General features: G+C 39.1%; 1 protein-coding gene across 1 annotated transcript in view; it reads left to right on the top strand.

Annotated features, from left to right (window-relative positions):
• Positions 1-17,777, top strand: part of LOC149189950 (uncharacterized) — a 171,548-nt gene that overhangs the window by 84,156 nt on the left and 69,615 nt on the right. Inside the window, exons 3-4 of the mRNA XM_089411987.1 lie at positions 10,513-10,566; positions 10,834-11,268. Coding sequence (XP_089268113.1) covers positions 10,513-10,566; positions 10,834-11,091 — 312 coding nt within the window. The 3' untranslated portion in view covers positions 11,092-11,268. The remainder of the gene's footprint in view (positions 1-10,512; positions 10,567-10,833; positions 11,269-17,777) is intronic.

Raw genomic sequence — 17,777 nt, 5'->3', positions numbered from 1 at the left:
GTCAATGGTTCCTTAACAAGTTTCAGAGTAATGCAATCCAAGATATATCTTCCTACAGTAACATTTAAGATGCATTTCAAATCATGAGGACAGAGTTCTGTAAAACATTTATATTGGCATTAAAAACAGGTTCCAGGGGTCATGTAAAGCACTGAAACCATTAATCCACGAAGTGCTTTTATTATCATATTCTCGGGAAGATTCAAGATGAAACGTATGTGCCAAGAACGCTCAGGAAACCACAGGAGACGTATTCAAGTGCTACAGCAGTGATGCCCAGAAATCTTAACAGCAGTCAAATCACATCAAAATTTCATAATCATTGAGCTCAATCAAGGCACAATGTTGTTACGAGAAGTCGAACCATTAGTGCATTTATTGGCACTGTATGATCATGTCAAACACTCAGAGGGTTGTCCCACATTTTAGGGTAATATGATCATTGACATTTAAAAGAAAGCATAGGTTATGAAAAATTCAAAACTGCTCCATAAAATCGAGGATCATATGCCAGCATATGATGATGAAATTTTTTCCAAACCAATTCGTTACTAAGGTTCAGAGATGATATGAAATACAAGCATTGAAAGCACTGTATTATTTTTGTAAAGTAGGGCAATCAAAGAGAAGTTATATACCAGATTACCAATCACAATATTGAGAAATGTAGCATGTTATAAAACTTACTTCAAGTGAGAAATTCATGAAGACCCATAACAGTTTATATCACTGTCCATTAGGTCTGAAATGATAAGCCTGAGAATGAGATTTTAGGTGCAACAGAGATAAAATGTGTCACTCAATTTGCTGGTTGTTTGACCTTTTAGGGTGCTGATTTCACTTATTTTAAGTCCTTATGCCATAAACAGCTCAATGCTTATGCATATGTGAAGTGATGAGAGCTAAATCATCGAGTTGACATGCATTTTCAAGCATGGTGGTTTCAATAGATACAAAATCAAGCACTTTAGTTTATTTTCTGCTAAGGGTTAGATCCAAATGATTGACAATGAAGCTATATCAAATCCTTATTATGCTAGTTTAAATGATAAACCAAGAAAATTCAACTAGCATGAGAGATCCAAGTGACTAAAGGTATAACAAAGAAACACCCTTGGATTTAAAACAACCTAGATTAAGATCTAACCCCTAGGTTAGGAAAAGGGAAGGAATTTTTTTGGGTTTTTTGTTTGAAGAAATGTGATGGACCTGTGCTTTAGGGCTTATTGAGTCTCTATGCAAAGATTCAAGTGAAATCTAGGGCTTGAGATGAGATAGTGTTGATGGCATCTAGGGGGTTGCCCCTCAAGTGCTATCTCAAGCTAATAGGTCTTCTACGAGGATGGGTGGGGGAATTGGTCCATGAAGAATCCTCTCCAATTGCAAACAAGGTGGAGGATGGTCAAGGCAAGAGGGAAGAGCCCTAGGATGTCCTACGCCAATGCAATGATGCAATAAAGCTTTAATGGTCAAAGGTGCAAGTAGGAGCTTTATACCTTAGAATTCCCATCCAAGTGGAGCATGGCGCCCTTCCTTGGCCTTGATGTTGTTTTGTTCTCCAGCAAACTTGCAAAAATGTCCTATTTTTCTCATTGATCTCCAACAAATAAAAGTGAGAAACGTCTCTTCCTTATATAGATGGGGAGCCTCATGATTACATGGTGTAATACAATGCGCTTTAGCTTGAGCTATGGGTAAAAACAAGTGGCCTAAGTCAAAATAACAGAGGAAAGACAATGTGTGGGCACAAATGACCCAACTCGATCTCCAATACAAGAGCACCCCTCAAAATGGTCCAAGATGCAACAAACTAAGGCCACAAGGTGTACTCCAAAGGGGCTATGTAGTGCTCCCTCCTCAAAATGTGATCAAATTCATGAAATAAGTGGAGTGAACCAAGGGCCCAAAGATCATGGTGCTTCTCTAACAAACTCTGATGAGTGAAGGAAGAGGACAAATCAAGTAATAGCAATCTTGTAGGAGTGTGACATCAACCATATGTGTGGGACATCCCATCAAGGCATCCAATTTGACATGGTACATATGGCTTTTCCTTTAGGGCCTTCATCGATTTTAACATTGTGGTCAATGCCACATTGTCAAGTAACAAATAGAACAACCTGTAACCACCGTAACCACTCGTAACCATCTTCTAGAAATTCTTCAACATCTCAATAAATCCCCCATGTGTGTGTGTCCAATTACACAAGGAGTCCCTCTCTAAGTAGTCCATGTGGCATATGTGAGGATGTAGCATCCTCATCATCGCCCATTACACCATCACAGATCCCAATGCAGTGATGTTTTCTAGGAAAATGTCACTGATCCCAATGTTAGCAAATATGACCAAAAAACAGGTAGATGTACCCCAATGCAAATTGTTCACTTGGAGTGGTGAATCCAACTTCTTAATGTGCCATTTGGTGGCATACCCTTAGTGATTTATTCAAACAAGACATCACAAAGGTTAGTTTTATAGTTTGCCTATATTATTACCATGGGGGAATAATTATTAACCTTTATAGGTGTGTCAAGTCCTAGGACAAACTGTGATTTCCAAGTTCTTGAGTAGAAGAAGGTTATGAGATGGGAAACCATGAAAGGGGAAGGGGAAAACTTGGTGACATGACTTACAAAATCTATTAATGATGCATAGGGGTATTACATTTATGATCATCTAGCTTTCAAGAGCTTGTCATTTTGTATATATAAGCCCTTAAAGAGGGAGTTTTAGCATTGAGTTTCCTTTCATTGGCTGTATTTCTTTCTACCCCTTTTTCTTTAAGTGTTAATTTCATCGAACAAGTCCCCTTTTCTTTAGATATTCATAGACAACCATGGGACTCGGGGCAGTTGGCTCATAGCAAGGTGACACTCAAGCTTTACATTTATTGGCCTTTAAATTTATTGCTTTCCATCTCTTAGCCTTCTGGGGCTTAATGATTTAGGCTTTTCTTCATTTAAAGTTTAAACCTTTTTGTGATCTTTGACACGTCAAACTTGAAAAGGGGAGTCTTTTCTTGTATGGAATGTAGTGAAGGGGTTCAATGGAAAGTGTTAAGTATGATTAGGGACAGATAAGGCACTACCTTAACAAGTTTCTCAACAGTACAAGCTGACCCAAGAAATGCCAACACTTCTAAAAGAAAACCATGTTGAAGGAAATGTAACTAGGTTCGGTGTTCATAAATGTACTTTTGATATTTGTATTTATTCAAGAAAAGAACTATTATTTTTATAATATATGTAAATGAGTTTCTTGCTCATTGAAATAGGTCTAGCACATATTAAAGTGCTATAGGTGAGTCAAATAGTCAAAAGAAAATGTTGAAGACCTTTAAAGGTATGTTACATTATGTATATTTATGTATAAGAGTCAAGCAAAGTCAAGTCTCCTCCTAGCAAAAACACTATCGAAAGAAGCAATGGCACCATTAAAAGCACCCATCGAAGCAAAGGAAATCAAGTCGGCGTCAAGGTAGCAAGTTGACCTACAAGTCGACCTAAAGGAGGGACAATCCTCTATATATAGAGGCCGTCCACTCCTACAAAGAGAACACAATCATCTCTGAAATCAACGAGCAAGTGAAGTCAAATAAAAGGTGGAAAAGTTGAGCTTAAGGGAGCCTCTAGTGCAACGAAGAAGGAGAAGATATAACCGAAGTATAAAGGACTGTTTTAGGGTGAATTATAGTCACACTTGCGAGAAAAAGGAGGGTTGTCTGTGGTCACTACAGCAACAACATCAAAGTTGCTCATCTCTCATCGTTTGGGCTACAAACTAGGCATACTAGGCCTCCTATCGAATCACACTTGCGAGGAAAAGGAGGGCTGTCTGCGGTCACTATAGCAGCAACATTGAAGTTGCTCATCTCTCATTGTTTGGGCTACAAGCTAGCCCTACTAGGCCTCCTATCCAAGAAAAGAAGGAAGGACCTCAAGCGAAGAAAAGAGGAGCCATATAACATCAACAAGAACTCTCACACATGCGAGAATTAGGGCTGTAGTGCTGTCACACTAAGCCTACCACTATACATTAAGAAGGGATTCAATTGATCAAGAGAAGGAAGGATTACTCTTAGGTGAAGTATATCACTAAAGATAAGTATCTCTTCCAGAAGGTCTACTAACTGTGGAAGGAAGAATGAAGTGCCGGGGAACGAAGTGCTGGAAGGAGGTGGACAAAGTGCTAGGGAAACATAGTGCAAAGAAAAAGGAAGGACTTGACTTGTGCTTGGAGGTTCTTCTAGTCAAGGGTCTAGGGTTTGTCATTGATCAAGAAAGAAGCTTCATTAAGAGAAAACTTATCGAAGGGTTTTCCTCTCAAGTAAAGAGAGGTTTTGGACCTAGTAGAGAGCCCATATCTTGTGTTCTTGTTTTATGTTTTGATAGCAGTTTGATGAAGTACACACACATACATTAATAAGAGAAGAAGAAGATTAAGCTAACAAAGACAAAAAAAGTAAAAAGACTTCACAAATTGCTATCTAGTCTTGAAGAATCACTCTACATCTAATTACTCTAGATTCTTCAACATGGAATCAGAGCTAAGGTGACACATCAAGGAAAGGGCATCTCAAGAATACTCATCAAGGAAGGACATCTACAAAAGTTGAAGCATAAAGCTAAGAAGTCTCTATCACATCGAGGACAAGAAGGTCTATCATCTATCATTCATCAGGAGAGACTACAAAGTTAGAAGAAGAGTCTTATATAAAGGCACCTGCAAAGAAGGGTAGATCAAAGAGGGACCTACATCAAGCCACAAATCATCAAACACGTCTCATCATCGGGCAAGCCCACTTGGAGAAGTCATCAAGACTTCAAGGAGAAAAGAAGTCAACTACATTTCAAAATCTATCAAGTAAGTATATGTCCCCCTCTGAATATACATCAATGTCTTTTTGCAAGGAAAGCAACAAATTGGTAGGTAACAATAACTTTCTTGCATGGAAGAAGAGCACTGATTTACTTCTCAAGGAGAAGGAACTTCTAGAACATGTCAAAGGGAATATCACTATCCCTGCTAAGGAACAAACCCAAGCCTTAGCCAAGTACAATAAGGATGAGACAAAAGCTCAAAGGATTCTAATAGAATCTATCAAGGACTCTCTCATTCCTTATGTCTCCAAATTTGTAACATCAAAAGAAATTTATGATAAGCTAGTAGAGCTATTCTCGGTATCCATAGCCGGAGAAGTGATATTTCTAAGAAATGAATTGTACAAGATGAAGATGTCAAGGGAAGGAATAGCTCCCTACTTCATGAGGATCTCTGAGATGAGGGATCAACTTCAAGAGATTGGGGAAGTCACATTTGATAGAGAAATGACAACTGTAGTACTTAATGGTCTACCTGAGGATTGGGGCAACTTCACATCAAGCATATATGCCAAGAAGGAAGCAACCACACTCAATGAAATGTGGTTTCTATGCAAGACAGAGGAAACTAGACTTAAAGCAAAGGAAGATGTGGGATCAAAGGAGTAAGCATTTGCTACCATAGCCAAAAGAAAGGGAAAATTTGGCAAATTTGGTCCACGAAGAACAAACAACAAATACATGTCCAAAATCCAATGCTATGAATGCCAAGAATATGGACACTACAAAAGGAATTGTCCTAAGCTTAAGAAGGACAAAAACAACAAAAGAAAGAGGGAAGAAGCTCACATGACTCAAGAGGTGAAAGAAGAAAAGAAGCAAAAGAAGGAAGATCCTTCGGATCTCTACTATGACTAAGTCAAACTCTTTACTTCAAGTCTTCTTTCAAAATTTTGAGTAGGATAGGAGCATGTAGGAATATAATAACATTTCATAGCTAGAAACATCTTCTAGAATCTAGAAACATGAAGTACATAGAGTTCTAGATGCTCATGTAGAAAGAGCATTTATAAATGAGAATAAAATGCATGGTTTGAAATATCTTCTAGACTATAGGAGCATGATGGACATAGCTCAAGATATTCATGTAGAAGGAGCATACCTAGAATAGGACCTCATCCACTATGAAAGAAAATTGATCATGAATAAGAATTTTAGAAGATCTCCATCATCAAAAGGAAAAAAATATTTGCAAGGTAAGGGTCTTCAAGATCCTATGATGGGATCTTTAAAAGAAGATTCATGAATAAGAAGTAGATGTCTCATTGGGAAGTCCCATTCACGGGATTCAAGAAAAGGATGATGTGCAGGCAAGCTAAGATGATGCAAGAAGGGCCACACCATGAACAATCAAATAAAGTCAAAATAATCAAAGGAGAATCGAGATGAGGCATGTATACATCAAAGTTTATTCATGTTATCATTTGTATATTATTGAGTCATGGGAATAGTTCTATGACATGATCAAGTAGGAAAGAATCTCTTTCACCAATGACATGCTCGAAGGCATGTACTACAATGCAATGAAGGTTAACAAAAGGAGATACTCACATAAGGAGTATAAGATTGCTGACTAAGAAGCAAGTGAAGGAGAAATGCTGACTAGTCCTAGAAGCAAGCAATAAAGAAGTGCTCCCACAAGGAGCATAAGGTGGTTGACCAACCTATCCACAAAGAACCAAATGAATAAAGAGATCAATCATGTGAAGAACACCATGAACACAAAGAATCTCTCTATCTGACAAAGATACTTTGGAGACATCTCCTGAAAGAAGGCATGACAACTATGACAAAGGAATGAAAGACCCTTGACACCTATGAAGGCCTTGGAGATACAAAAAGTTCAGATAACTGATTCTACTCTACAAAGATGTCATGATGAAGAAAGCCATCCAGCAAAACTTAACGTTGAAGCAATAACAAGATGAAGTCATGAAGGGCTATTCGATCGAAGCATGGGAACAAGCAAGTTCAACGAAGCATCCATGAGAAGAGAATTCCGAAGCATGGACAAGATGACAAAGGAGTAGCTAGATGACAAGAGATCCTGATATATGACAGGAAGACCACTTTACACGGAGGAAGCAATGAGATGACAAAGAAGGAAGGAAAGTGATCAATGGATGGTGCCGTACCAAGAAGAAGTTCGAACAAATACTTCATGACATCAAAGGAAAGAAGAAGATCAAGGAATTGAAGGACCCATGAAGAAGAAGTTGCTGATGAATGGACAAGTCCCTAGCTAAGAGGGAGTTATAACAAGTTCCCAATTACAAAGGAACTTGGACAAGTGCCTAGTCAAAGGATACTTGGGCATGTCTTCCTCAATTGAGAGGAAGTAATAGACACAACATTCTTGTCTTCACTTGGGAAGAAAGAATGGGAGGATTGGGTAATCATTTGGCATCCGATACTCTTTGAGGATGTGTAGGGCATCCAAGACAATAGTAGGTAAGAGGACTGATATTTTTTGAGGGCTGGGAACCCAAGACAAGAATAGTCCTAGAAGGTCATACTTAGTGAACACCCGAGTGGGTATGTACCTTGAGAGACAATGACTAAGGTGTCTATAAGTCATTGGTCTCGCCAACATTGTGCTCTGATCTGTTGAGAGATAGAGCGTTCAGTCAAGGCCTTGCTGTGGATACAATGTTGGTCACTATGATTCTATAACATATGGATTGCAAATGCGGTTTCTCTTATGTGAATTCTTCAAGATTGAAACATAGCCAAACACCTTGTAATATTGTATGAATACCTCCCTAGTTAAGAGGGAGTGTTGAAGGAAATGTAACTAGGTTCGGTCTTCATAAATGTACTTTTGATATTTGTATTTATTCAAGAAAATAAATATTATTTTTATAATATATGCCATTGAGTTTCTTGCTCATTGAAATAGGTCTAGCACATGTTAAAGTGCTATAGGTGAGTCAAATAGTCAAAAGAAAATGCTGAAGACCCTTAAGGGTATGTTACATTATGTATAAGAGTCAAAGAAGACACCTCCAAGCAAATTCAAGTCTCCTCCTAGCAAAGACACCATCAAAAGAAGCAACGGCACCATTAAAAGCACCCATCGAAACAAAGGAAGTCAAGTCGGCCTCAAGGCAGCAAACCGGCCTACAAGTTGACCTAAAGGAGGGACAGTCCTCTATATATAGAGGCTGTCCACTCCTCCAAAGAGAACATAATCATCTCTGAAATCAGCAAGCAAGTGAAGTCAAATAAAAGGTGGAGAAGTCGAGCTTAAGGGAGCCTCTAGTGCAGTGAAGAAGGAGAAGATATAACCGAATTATAAAGGACTGTTTTATGGTGAATTACAGTCACACGTGCGAGGAAAAGGAGGGCTGTCTGCGGTCACTACAGCAGCAACATCAAAGTTGCTCATCTCTCATCATTTGGGCTACAAACTAGGCCTACTAGGCCAACTATCCAAGCGAAGGAGGAAGGACCTCAAGTAAAGAAAAGAGGAGCCATATAACATCAACAAGAACTCTCACACGTGCGAGAATTAGGGCTGCATTGCTGTCACACTAAGCCTACAAGAAGGGACTCGGTTGATCAAGAGAAGGAAGGAGTACTCTTAGGTGAAGGATATCACTAAAGATAAGTATCTCTTCTAGAAGGTCTACTAACTGTGGAAGGAAGAACGAAGTGGCAGAAGAAGGATGAAGTGCCGGGGAATGACGTGCCGGAAGGAGGTGGACCAAGTGCCGGGGAAACATAGTGCAGAGAAAAAGGAAGGACGTGACTTGTGCTTGGAGTTTCTTCTAGTCAAGGGTCTAGGGTTTGGCATTGATCAAGAAAGAAGCTTCAATAAGAGAACACTTATTGAAGGGTTTTCCTCTCAAGAGAAGAGAGGTTTTGGCCCTAGCAGAGAGCCATTATCTTGTGTTCTTGTTTTATGTTTTGATAGCAGTTTGATGAAGTACACACACATGCATTAATAAGAGAATAAGAAGATTAAGCTAACAAAGACAAGAAAAGTAAAGAGAATTCACAAATTATTATCTAGTCCCGAAGAATCACTCTACACCTAATTGCCCTAGATTCTTCAACAAACCATGCCCCCCATGGTACGACGAGGCAAGTAGTAAAACTGTATGTTATGAAGTATTGTCAGATTTCGTTAGATTTACCACTTTCACAGCAAGATCAGAGAAGTTATAACACCACAACCAAGTGAGCAACCAATGCATGGAATATCACAAAGAATATACTGGAACCAAACTGTACCGTCCATGAGTGCATTTGTAATCTGAGAGCTGAGGGTGTAGTGGCTGATATACCACAGCTAGGTTACCCACAATCATCCGTCTGAAGGAGAAAATGAGAAAAACTGTCTGAATCTAGAGAGCCTGAGCAGGAAAGCTTAGTATATCAGCATCATACTCTCCTGTGGGGTTTGCCTATAATGTAGTTAGCCCTTGGGGGATAACATGTGTGAAATTAATACTTCCACTATTTATTTTCTTGCTATTGTGTGATTGATCCTATGGTTTGAAATCAAATTTCAGCTTTAGTTAAATTCAGCTATCCTCTTGTTTAATTGAAATCGTAGGGACATTAGTTAACTAGGGCCTGAATTTTTCAGAAAAACACATTATATGGAGAACACCCCCCTGGTATTTATGTCGTACCTCTCTCATTGAGCATTTGTGAGCATTGGAGTTTTTGGAGCATCATGCATGTTGTTTGGACTTTAAAGGCCATTTAGAGCCTTGTGATTATGTATTTTGTCTCAGGTTGTAATGCATTTGGTGCCATTTTAATATATTTACCCGTATATGGTATATACAAGCAAATTTTGCATATCTTGTTTCTAATGGTTTGGAATCTTTAAAATATATATTTTTTATTAAAATTTTATCTATTTTTTAATAAACTGAATCATAAAAATCAAACGGATCCAATTCTGAACTGTGTTGAAGCCAGGTCTATGTTGACCTTTGGTTGATTCTGATTTTAAGTCCAAGTTTAGAAACATCGATTAGTCTTGAATGGACAGCTATTAGGATTCAGTATTGACTTTGATGTATCATTTATGATTTGGTATCCATGACATCATATATATCAATGTTTTTCCATATTTATGTACCAATGTGTTTATTTGATGTTGCTCTTGGTTTATATTTTTTTTTTGTTGGTATAACCCATGGGGATTTGAACTTCGAATCTCATGCTTTACATATTACTTCATAACAAGGCCATCGGCAATTGAGACTTCATAACAAGGCCATCGGCAATTGAGCTACACCCCGTGGACTTTGCTCTTGGTTTATATTAAAAAAAATTGAAAAATTGAAATTATTTTGTAATTTTTAATACTTGCTGTGGTTTGCTGGCTTTTGTTGATTTTTTCAATGTCCTGATATCTGGACCCTCAGCAATTTTTGCTGATGCTGATATTTTCAGCAATAGTAGACTTGCTTGTTTTTAAGTTCTAACTGTCATACGCTAGTAGTTTTCTGTACTATTTCTAAGTACATTGTTATCAGTTAACGAATCACATTGTGAATTTTACAGTTCAAATTAAATAGACTTTGCATTTTATTCCTTGGTTCTTTTTTTTTGTCAAACAGATTTTGACTGCTATAGAACTAATGCATTAATATGTTCATCCATTTGCAGGTGACACCTCCGTTTCCCACTGTACTTGCTGCCTGCCCTGTTGTACAATTTGAGGTATGTTTTTTTAAGAATTTATCTTAAATATAATACTAATTTTTAAGCTGAAGAGCTTGACTTGCTGAATTTATAAAAACACTACTGTTTCTGTTTGATATATCGTTCAACATTTGTCTGTTAATACTTAATTTTCGTTGGCATTGCCAATGATTACAACTAGCAATGGAAACGTGCATAAAAATTGAAAGTGATCAGTGACAAGAAATCATTATTATTGGGCTTATGGTGATGAAGTATTCATCTTACATTGTTTTCATGGTGCAGAATTCATGCCTTCCTGCTTCACTTCAGCAACGTGAACAATGTTCTCGCTTCACCTTTGGCAGCAAAGTGATATTGCCACCAGAGAGTTTTCTCACTCTGAGATTGCCTTTTGTTTATGGTGCACGGATTGATGATAGTTCAATTGTTCCTCTCTTTCCACATCCTCAAAAGCCTGAGCTAACTGCTTGGATTGTCAAAGGCACAACATTAGAGATTGTATCAAAGGGACAAGAGACAGTGAATGTTCCATCTGACTGAAAATGGTGCTTCAATAACTTGTGGATCTACTACGACAACTATAGGGTCGATCTTCAAACAATTCCTGAGAAAGATAGACCTCCTATGATGATTACAAGCGGAATATTCCAGCACACATTGAATGTTCCATCTGAGTTATATTGCACACCATGAGTTGATCTTTGAATGATCAATGATGTAAGTATCAAATTTTCTTTCTGACCATTTTCTTAATGTTCTATAGTCTAACAGATTGCTTCAAAACAGTACAAATACTCTGGGTCCTGGGAGTTGTCAACACCATTTCTACTATTTTTTCTCATTTATGAACATTGATTGCTAAATTTTATCTCTTTCGTATGTATTGATCCTGGTTGCAGCTGTGTTTTTTTCTTGTTTGTAATTTGATAATGTTAATTAAATTGGACAGTTTTATGGTTATGCTGGACTGCCCTTGGGAAAACTTGGCATTGCCATAAATAATATGATAGGATAGAGTTTTGTGATGAAAATGCTGAAAACTGCTTTTTGTCTCCAGAGTGATACATTTCCTAAGACACCCTAAATTAATTAACTGGGATAACATAACCAAAGATTGCACTGTAGTCCTAGAAAATGCCTTGAAGGAGAGAGGGAGAAGGTAATGAAAAAGTTAAAACCACAGCACCACAATCTCCTCAATTGGAGAACCAATGGTTTTGAGCCCTAAACTAATTTGCCACTAAATCATTGGGTGATCACATTTCATGTAAAGGTGCTAGAAAAGTTTGGAGTTTTGACCAAGTCCATGTAACACACATCTCCTCCAACACACAAACCTTGTATAGTCTGCTTTCTGTCAACTTTCCTCTCTCGTTTAAAATAATTAAGGGGTTTGTGGATCATGGATGTTATGGCTATTGACCTAGTTTGAACTGCATGACGTAATGTGGTGAGCCTACAGTTCCATATTTATGACGTTTTGTAGAGGGATATGTTGACCAAGCTTATCCTAGATCATTTTAAGTGCTTGTAAGTTACTACAGTGAGACTGGAATGATTCCATATAAAGGCTACAATTTGTGTTGTGAATCCAATCCAAAATCTATTGCCATTAATAGGGGATTTACTGTTAACAAGGTTGTTGTGATAGGACAAATTTGTTGTGATGTGATTGATTCTTGATTTTAGTCATTACAGTTTTGTACTTTACATTAGTCATTTGAATTCTGTGTTAAGTCTTGGTTGGTAGGACAATCAATTACATCAAAAAAATGCACTCACAAGCTCTGTTTTTAAAAACGGCCGGTTCGAAACCGACTCAACCGAGTTGGTTCGAGTCATACCCCCACCGGGTCAACTCGGCCTTTGAACTGGATCGGCTGGCCGGCTTGTTACTGAGCCGGCCGAGTTGGCTAACGACTCGGCCGGCTCGGTAACAACCCAGCCGGCTTTGGTAACAACCTGGCCGGCTCGGCCGAGTTCGAGCCAACTCGGCCGGCTCGGTGACAGCGGCTGAAAAGTCACTTCAACACATTTTTTTTTTGGAATTTGTTTTTTGGGGACCCCAAAATCATTTGTAATCTGTCTTTGGGTTCTTTGGGGTCCATTCCACTCTCCTAAACCCTATAAAACCCACCCAATCCCTCTCATTTCCTCACAGCCATCTCATTGCATTTGAGTGAGAGTTTGTGAGGAGTTGTGGAGTTTGTTTTTGGAGCAGCAGTGAGGAGTCTTAGGCAAAGATTGTAGCAGGAGTGAGGAGCTTCTTGGGCAGCCATTGGAGCAGCATTGAGGAGTTGGTTAGTTGGAGCAACCTTGAGGAGGCAGTTTGTGCCTAGAGATTTTTTTTTTCACTTGTAAAAATCTATTTTTGCTTATTTATTTTTTTGTGCAAATCTGGAAATTGAAAAGAGTGTTTTTTGTGAAAGAAATAAACATTGAAGCAATGCTATTTTTTTTGTTTTCATTTTCAGATTTTTTTTTTGGATTTCCAGGTGAAAAAATGGCACCTAGAGTGAAAGATGCTGCTTGGGCATATGTTGAAACTTGAAATGATTGATAGTCAAATGCATTGCAAATTTTGCCTTAGAAAAATTAAGGAAGGTCCTGGGGGCATTAATAGGCTGAAACAACACTTGGAAGGGATTAGAGGCCAAATTACTCCATGTGAATCACCATAAATTGGGGAGATTAGGAAGGATTTGTTAGCCAACTTTGAGAAGTTTAAAGAAGAAAACGGTAGGCAAAAAGAATTAGAGGCTGAAATTGGGAGGAAGAGGAGTATACAAAAAATGATGGCTACCAACCCCCATTTTGATTTTGAGGGTTCTTGTTCTATCCCTTGTACTGATGCATCTAACCCATAGTTGCAGGAAGCACCCCCCCCCCGGCGGATCCTAGGCCGGAATCGCGTCCCGTACGGAAGCGTTCCGGAACCTCCAGCCGAAGCGCGATTCCAGTTTTCATGAAGCGCGATTCCGAATTTTTAAAACGATTCCTGGTTTTTGGGTTGCGTTGCCCCTGATCCGCGCTTCGGAGGGCGCTTCGGGCCTCCGGAAGCGCCACGCTTCGGGCCCGGAAGCGCACGCTTCACGAGCGCTTCCGGAAATTTCCGCGCGGGCTCGGTTTTAAACTTAAATTTTTTTAAATTTTTTTTAAAAGTTAACTTAACTTGCAATGAGGGGGTGGGTTAGGGTGAGTTTAGGTGAGGAATGAAAAGCATAAAGCTCCCATTCATTCCTCATTTTCTCACTTTGAGTTTATGAGAGTTGGAGAAGAGAAGAGAGGAGAGGAGAAGAGAAGAGAGGAAAGGAGAGGAGAAGAGAGGAGAGCTTGGAGGAGTGAAGAAGGAGGAGCTAGGAGAAGGAGGAGGAGCTTGGAGCAAGAGCTTGGAGGACTTCATCTACAAGAGCTAAAGAGGTAAGTTCAAACCCCAAACTCCCTTGTTTTTTTGAAAAAAAAATTGTATTTTTCTCCTCCCTCTCCTACTCTTTCCCATTGTTTCTACTTGCTCCTTTATTTACAGGTTGTCCACCACCTATATCCATATTCCAAGATGGTGTTCTTTTGGCTTCTATGTATCATTCCACTCTTGGTTTTAATGATGGCAAGGGTGACGAATAGAGGGGAAGAGGAAGGGGATGAACTTGGTCCTAATAGTAGTGACCCAATGTATGATGAGGAGGAAGGGTTTGAAGAGGAAGGGGATGAACTTGAAGGGGACACTGAAGCACAAGATGGGAAAGGTACATCAACACCCTTGTGGAACTATGTGACCAAACTTGATGGGGGAAAGGGTGGTGGATCTTACAAATTTGTGTGCCCTCATGGTTGTCATGGAGGAAAACCATATACGGGTTCATATACCCGTCTGAGGAGGCATCTTTGTGGGGTGCTGGATAGTGATGAAAAAAAGGGTTCTGTGGGGGTACAAATTTGCCCAAACATTTCAACTGAAGAAAGAAGAAAATACATCCAAATAGAGATGGCTGCACAACGAAAAAACAAGAAACAAAAAACTCATTCTGAATCAAGTGCAACCTCTAAATTTGGTAGTTGCCCATCTCCTCATGGTACTTCTGCAACCTCTGGAGGTAGAAGAACAATAGGGGATTTCCTTAATGTTGCTGGGAGGGATGATGTGGATGGAAAGATAGTCCGTTTTCTTTGTGCTTGCGGTGTACCATTCAATGTGCTTCGCTCTCCCTATTGGCATGACATGGTAAAGGCCATCAATGAAGCCCCAAAAGGATACAAGGCCCCCAACTATGAGAAAGCTAGAACAGTGTTATTAGAAAGAGAAAAAGCTAAGGTTCAAAGAGCTTTGACACGTTTTACACATGAGTGGGTGGATTCTGGGGTATCCATTGTATCAGATGGGTGGACAAATATTAGAAACCAACATTTGATAAATGTTTTTGGTGTTTCTTCTAGTGGTGCAGTATTTATTGCATGTCATGACTCCTCCTCCATCAGTGCAACTGCACAAAACATTGCAGATCTCCTATTGAAATCAATCAAAGATGTTGGTCCGAATAATGTGGTTCAAGTGATCACAGATAATGCAGCAAATTGTAAGGCAGCAGGAAAAATTATTGAGCGTACTCATCCACACATCTTTTGGTCTGGGTGCCTGGTTCACACATTGAACCTTTTGATGCATGATATTGTGAAACACAAAGATTGTGGGTGGATTGCTGAGGTTTACAGGAAAGGGAAGCAGCTCATTAAATTCATCACAGGGCATACAAGGGTAAACTACTTCTATGGCACTTACTCCAAGTTGCAATTGCTTAAAATTGCAAAGACAAGATTTGCTAGTTATTACCTCACCTTTAGGCGGCTAGTGAGGGTGAGACAAGCTTTAACTAATCTGGTGTGTGCTGAAACATGGGATGAAATTAACACTGACTCAGATGGTGCTAATGCAGTCAAGGACACTGTTCTTGACAGTTACTTTTGGTCACAGGTTAAATATGTTTTGCAATTCACCAAACCAATTTATTACATAATCAAGTTTGCAGATTCAGATCGACCAGTAATTGGGGAGGTGTATGAGCAAATGGATAGCATGTTGGGGCAGATTAAAGACATTGTTGAGCCTAGAGATACCACCTTGTACAATTATATTCGTGTAGAGGTGCAAAACCGATGGGAAATGCTAAATATTCCATTGCATGCATTAGCATATGTTTTGACACCTAAATACTATCATCCATCATGGCTTTCAACACCAGCACCTGGGGGGGGAAGCAGGAAAAAACCACACCAAGATAGAGAGGTTCACGAAAAATATATGGCTGCATTGAGTAAATTAATCCCTGATGAGGAGGAGGCTGCATTGGTACGGAGACAGGTGAGCAACTATACGCTCAACACTGGTCCATTTGGGAGCATGCATGCAATTCAAGATCGAGAGACTTTTTCTGCTCTTGAGTGGTGGAACATGCATGGAGGGGGTACTCCACTTCTACAGAGTTTGGCATTGCGAGTGCTATCACAGGTGGTAAACACTTCTTCTGCAGAGAGGTGTTGGAGCTCTTATTCTTTCATCCACAGTGTTAAAAGGAACAGGTTGAATTTAGACCGGGCAGAGAGCTTGGTTTATGTTCATTACAACTTGCGATTGTTGTCCCATTACTGTGAAGATGCAAAGTCTAATAAAGACTTGTTGATTTGGGACAAGAATCCAGAGGAGCCCAATTTGGAGGATGGAGTGTTGCGACTAGAGCAATTAGAGGATGCTCTTATCCAGGTATGTCCATTGTGGTATGAATTTTCCAATTTTCCCTTATAAAGCATTTCTCTAATTCATGTTTTTAATTTTTTTGTTAACTAGTGTTTTTTTTTTTTGCATGAATTTTTTGAGCGATTCTAGGATGATGATGACCGTGTTGATATGCCACCACCCCCACCCCCATCTGGTCCCTTGGTTCCTAGGTTCCATGGTTCAACACCAACAGCAGGGGGTTCTTCTTCATCAGTTTCAGTGCCACGACTTACACAGGGACCATCTTCTTCATTGCCACCACGTGGAGGCCCGCCATCACGTTCTATTCGTGGTGGAAGGAGGAGAGATTAGTAGATATATTCACAATCTACTACTTTTTGTCATAGATTACTCATTAGACTTGTAGACTTGTGAATTTGAATTTTGAACCTTTTTGGCTTGGCGGTGACCAAGTGACATATTTTGTAAACATTATTATTTGAATTTTGGACATGACAAATGTTGACAGTTGCTCACTTGCTAGATAAATCATAATATGCTCTATGTTTTATGTTTTATAATATGCTTAAATGTTTTATGTTTTATAATATGCTTAAAAATTTGATGTATGTTTGTAATACCTAGAATATAGATGATTGTTGTACATACTAGTAACTACAATGGAATCATGGATGCCATATCTATCTTGATTTATGCAAAAATATGCATGTTTTCATGTCTTCTACAATTAATTTGGTATTTGGGATGTTTGTTTTGAGTATAAATGCAAAAAAATATAAAAAAATATATATATATAGCAGACGCTTCCGCGGACGCTTCGCTTCCTAGATTTTTGGAAAATGACGCTTCCGCGCTCCCGCTTCCGCTTCCGCGCTTCCGCTTCGCTCCCGCTTCGTGCAACATTGATCTAACCCCTTCCAATATGTTCCTCCCTCTTTGGAGTCGATTCAAGAAAAGGATAAGGGTGAAATGAAAAGGAAGGGTTATGTAAATATCAAAAGTTATTTCACTGTCCCACCATCCTCTCCCTCAGATGCACATGGTACTCAAGCTAGCAAAACTTTGCAACCCACTTTAGATGACCATTGGAAGAAAGAATTGAGGGAGACTGTTTGTGATTACATATGTAGAATGTGGTATGATGCTGATATCCCCTTCAATTCTTCCTGTTCACCATATTATGAGCCTATGTTTGATGCCATACATGCTGTTGGAAAAGGCTTCAAAGGCCCTACTATGCATGAGATAAGGGGGTATCGTTTGCAGAAAGAAATTGCCTCCATTAATGAGTATTTGAAAGATTTCAAGGACTCATGGGCAAGAACAGGATGTACCATCATGTCAGATGGATGGACTGATCAAAGGAACCGTACCATCATAAACTTTCTTATCTTCTGCCCACAGGGAACCATGTTTCTAAAATCAGTTGTTGCATCTGATAAGGTAAAATATGGACAATTGTTGTTTCATCTATTGGATGAGGTTGTTTAGGAGG

The sequence above is a fragment of the Pinus tabuliformis genome, chromosome 3_1, assembly GCF_031772625.1.
Source record: "Pinus tabuliformis cultivar Carrire ecotype Pingquan chromosome 3_1, CPIR1, whole genome shotgun sequence".
Lineage (NCBI taxonomy): Eukaryota > Viridiplantae > Streptophyta > Pinopsida > Pinales > Pinaceae > Pinus > Pinus tabuliformis.
Note: the sequence above shows the minus strand (reverse complement) of the source record. Positions and strands in the feature narration are given on the sequence as shown.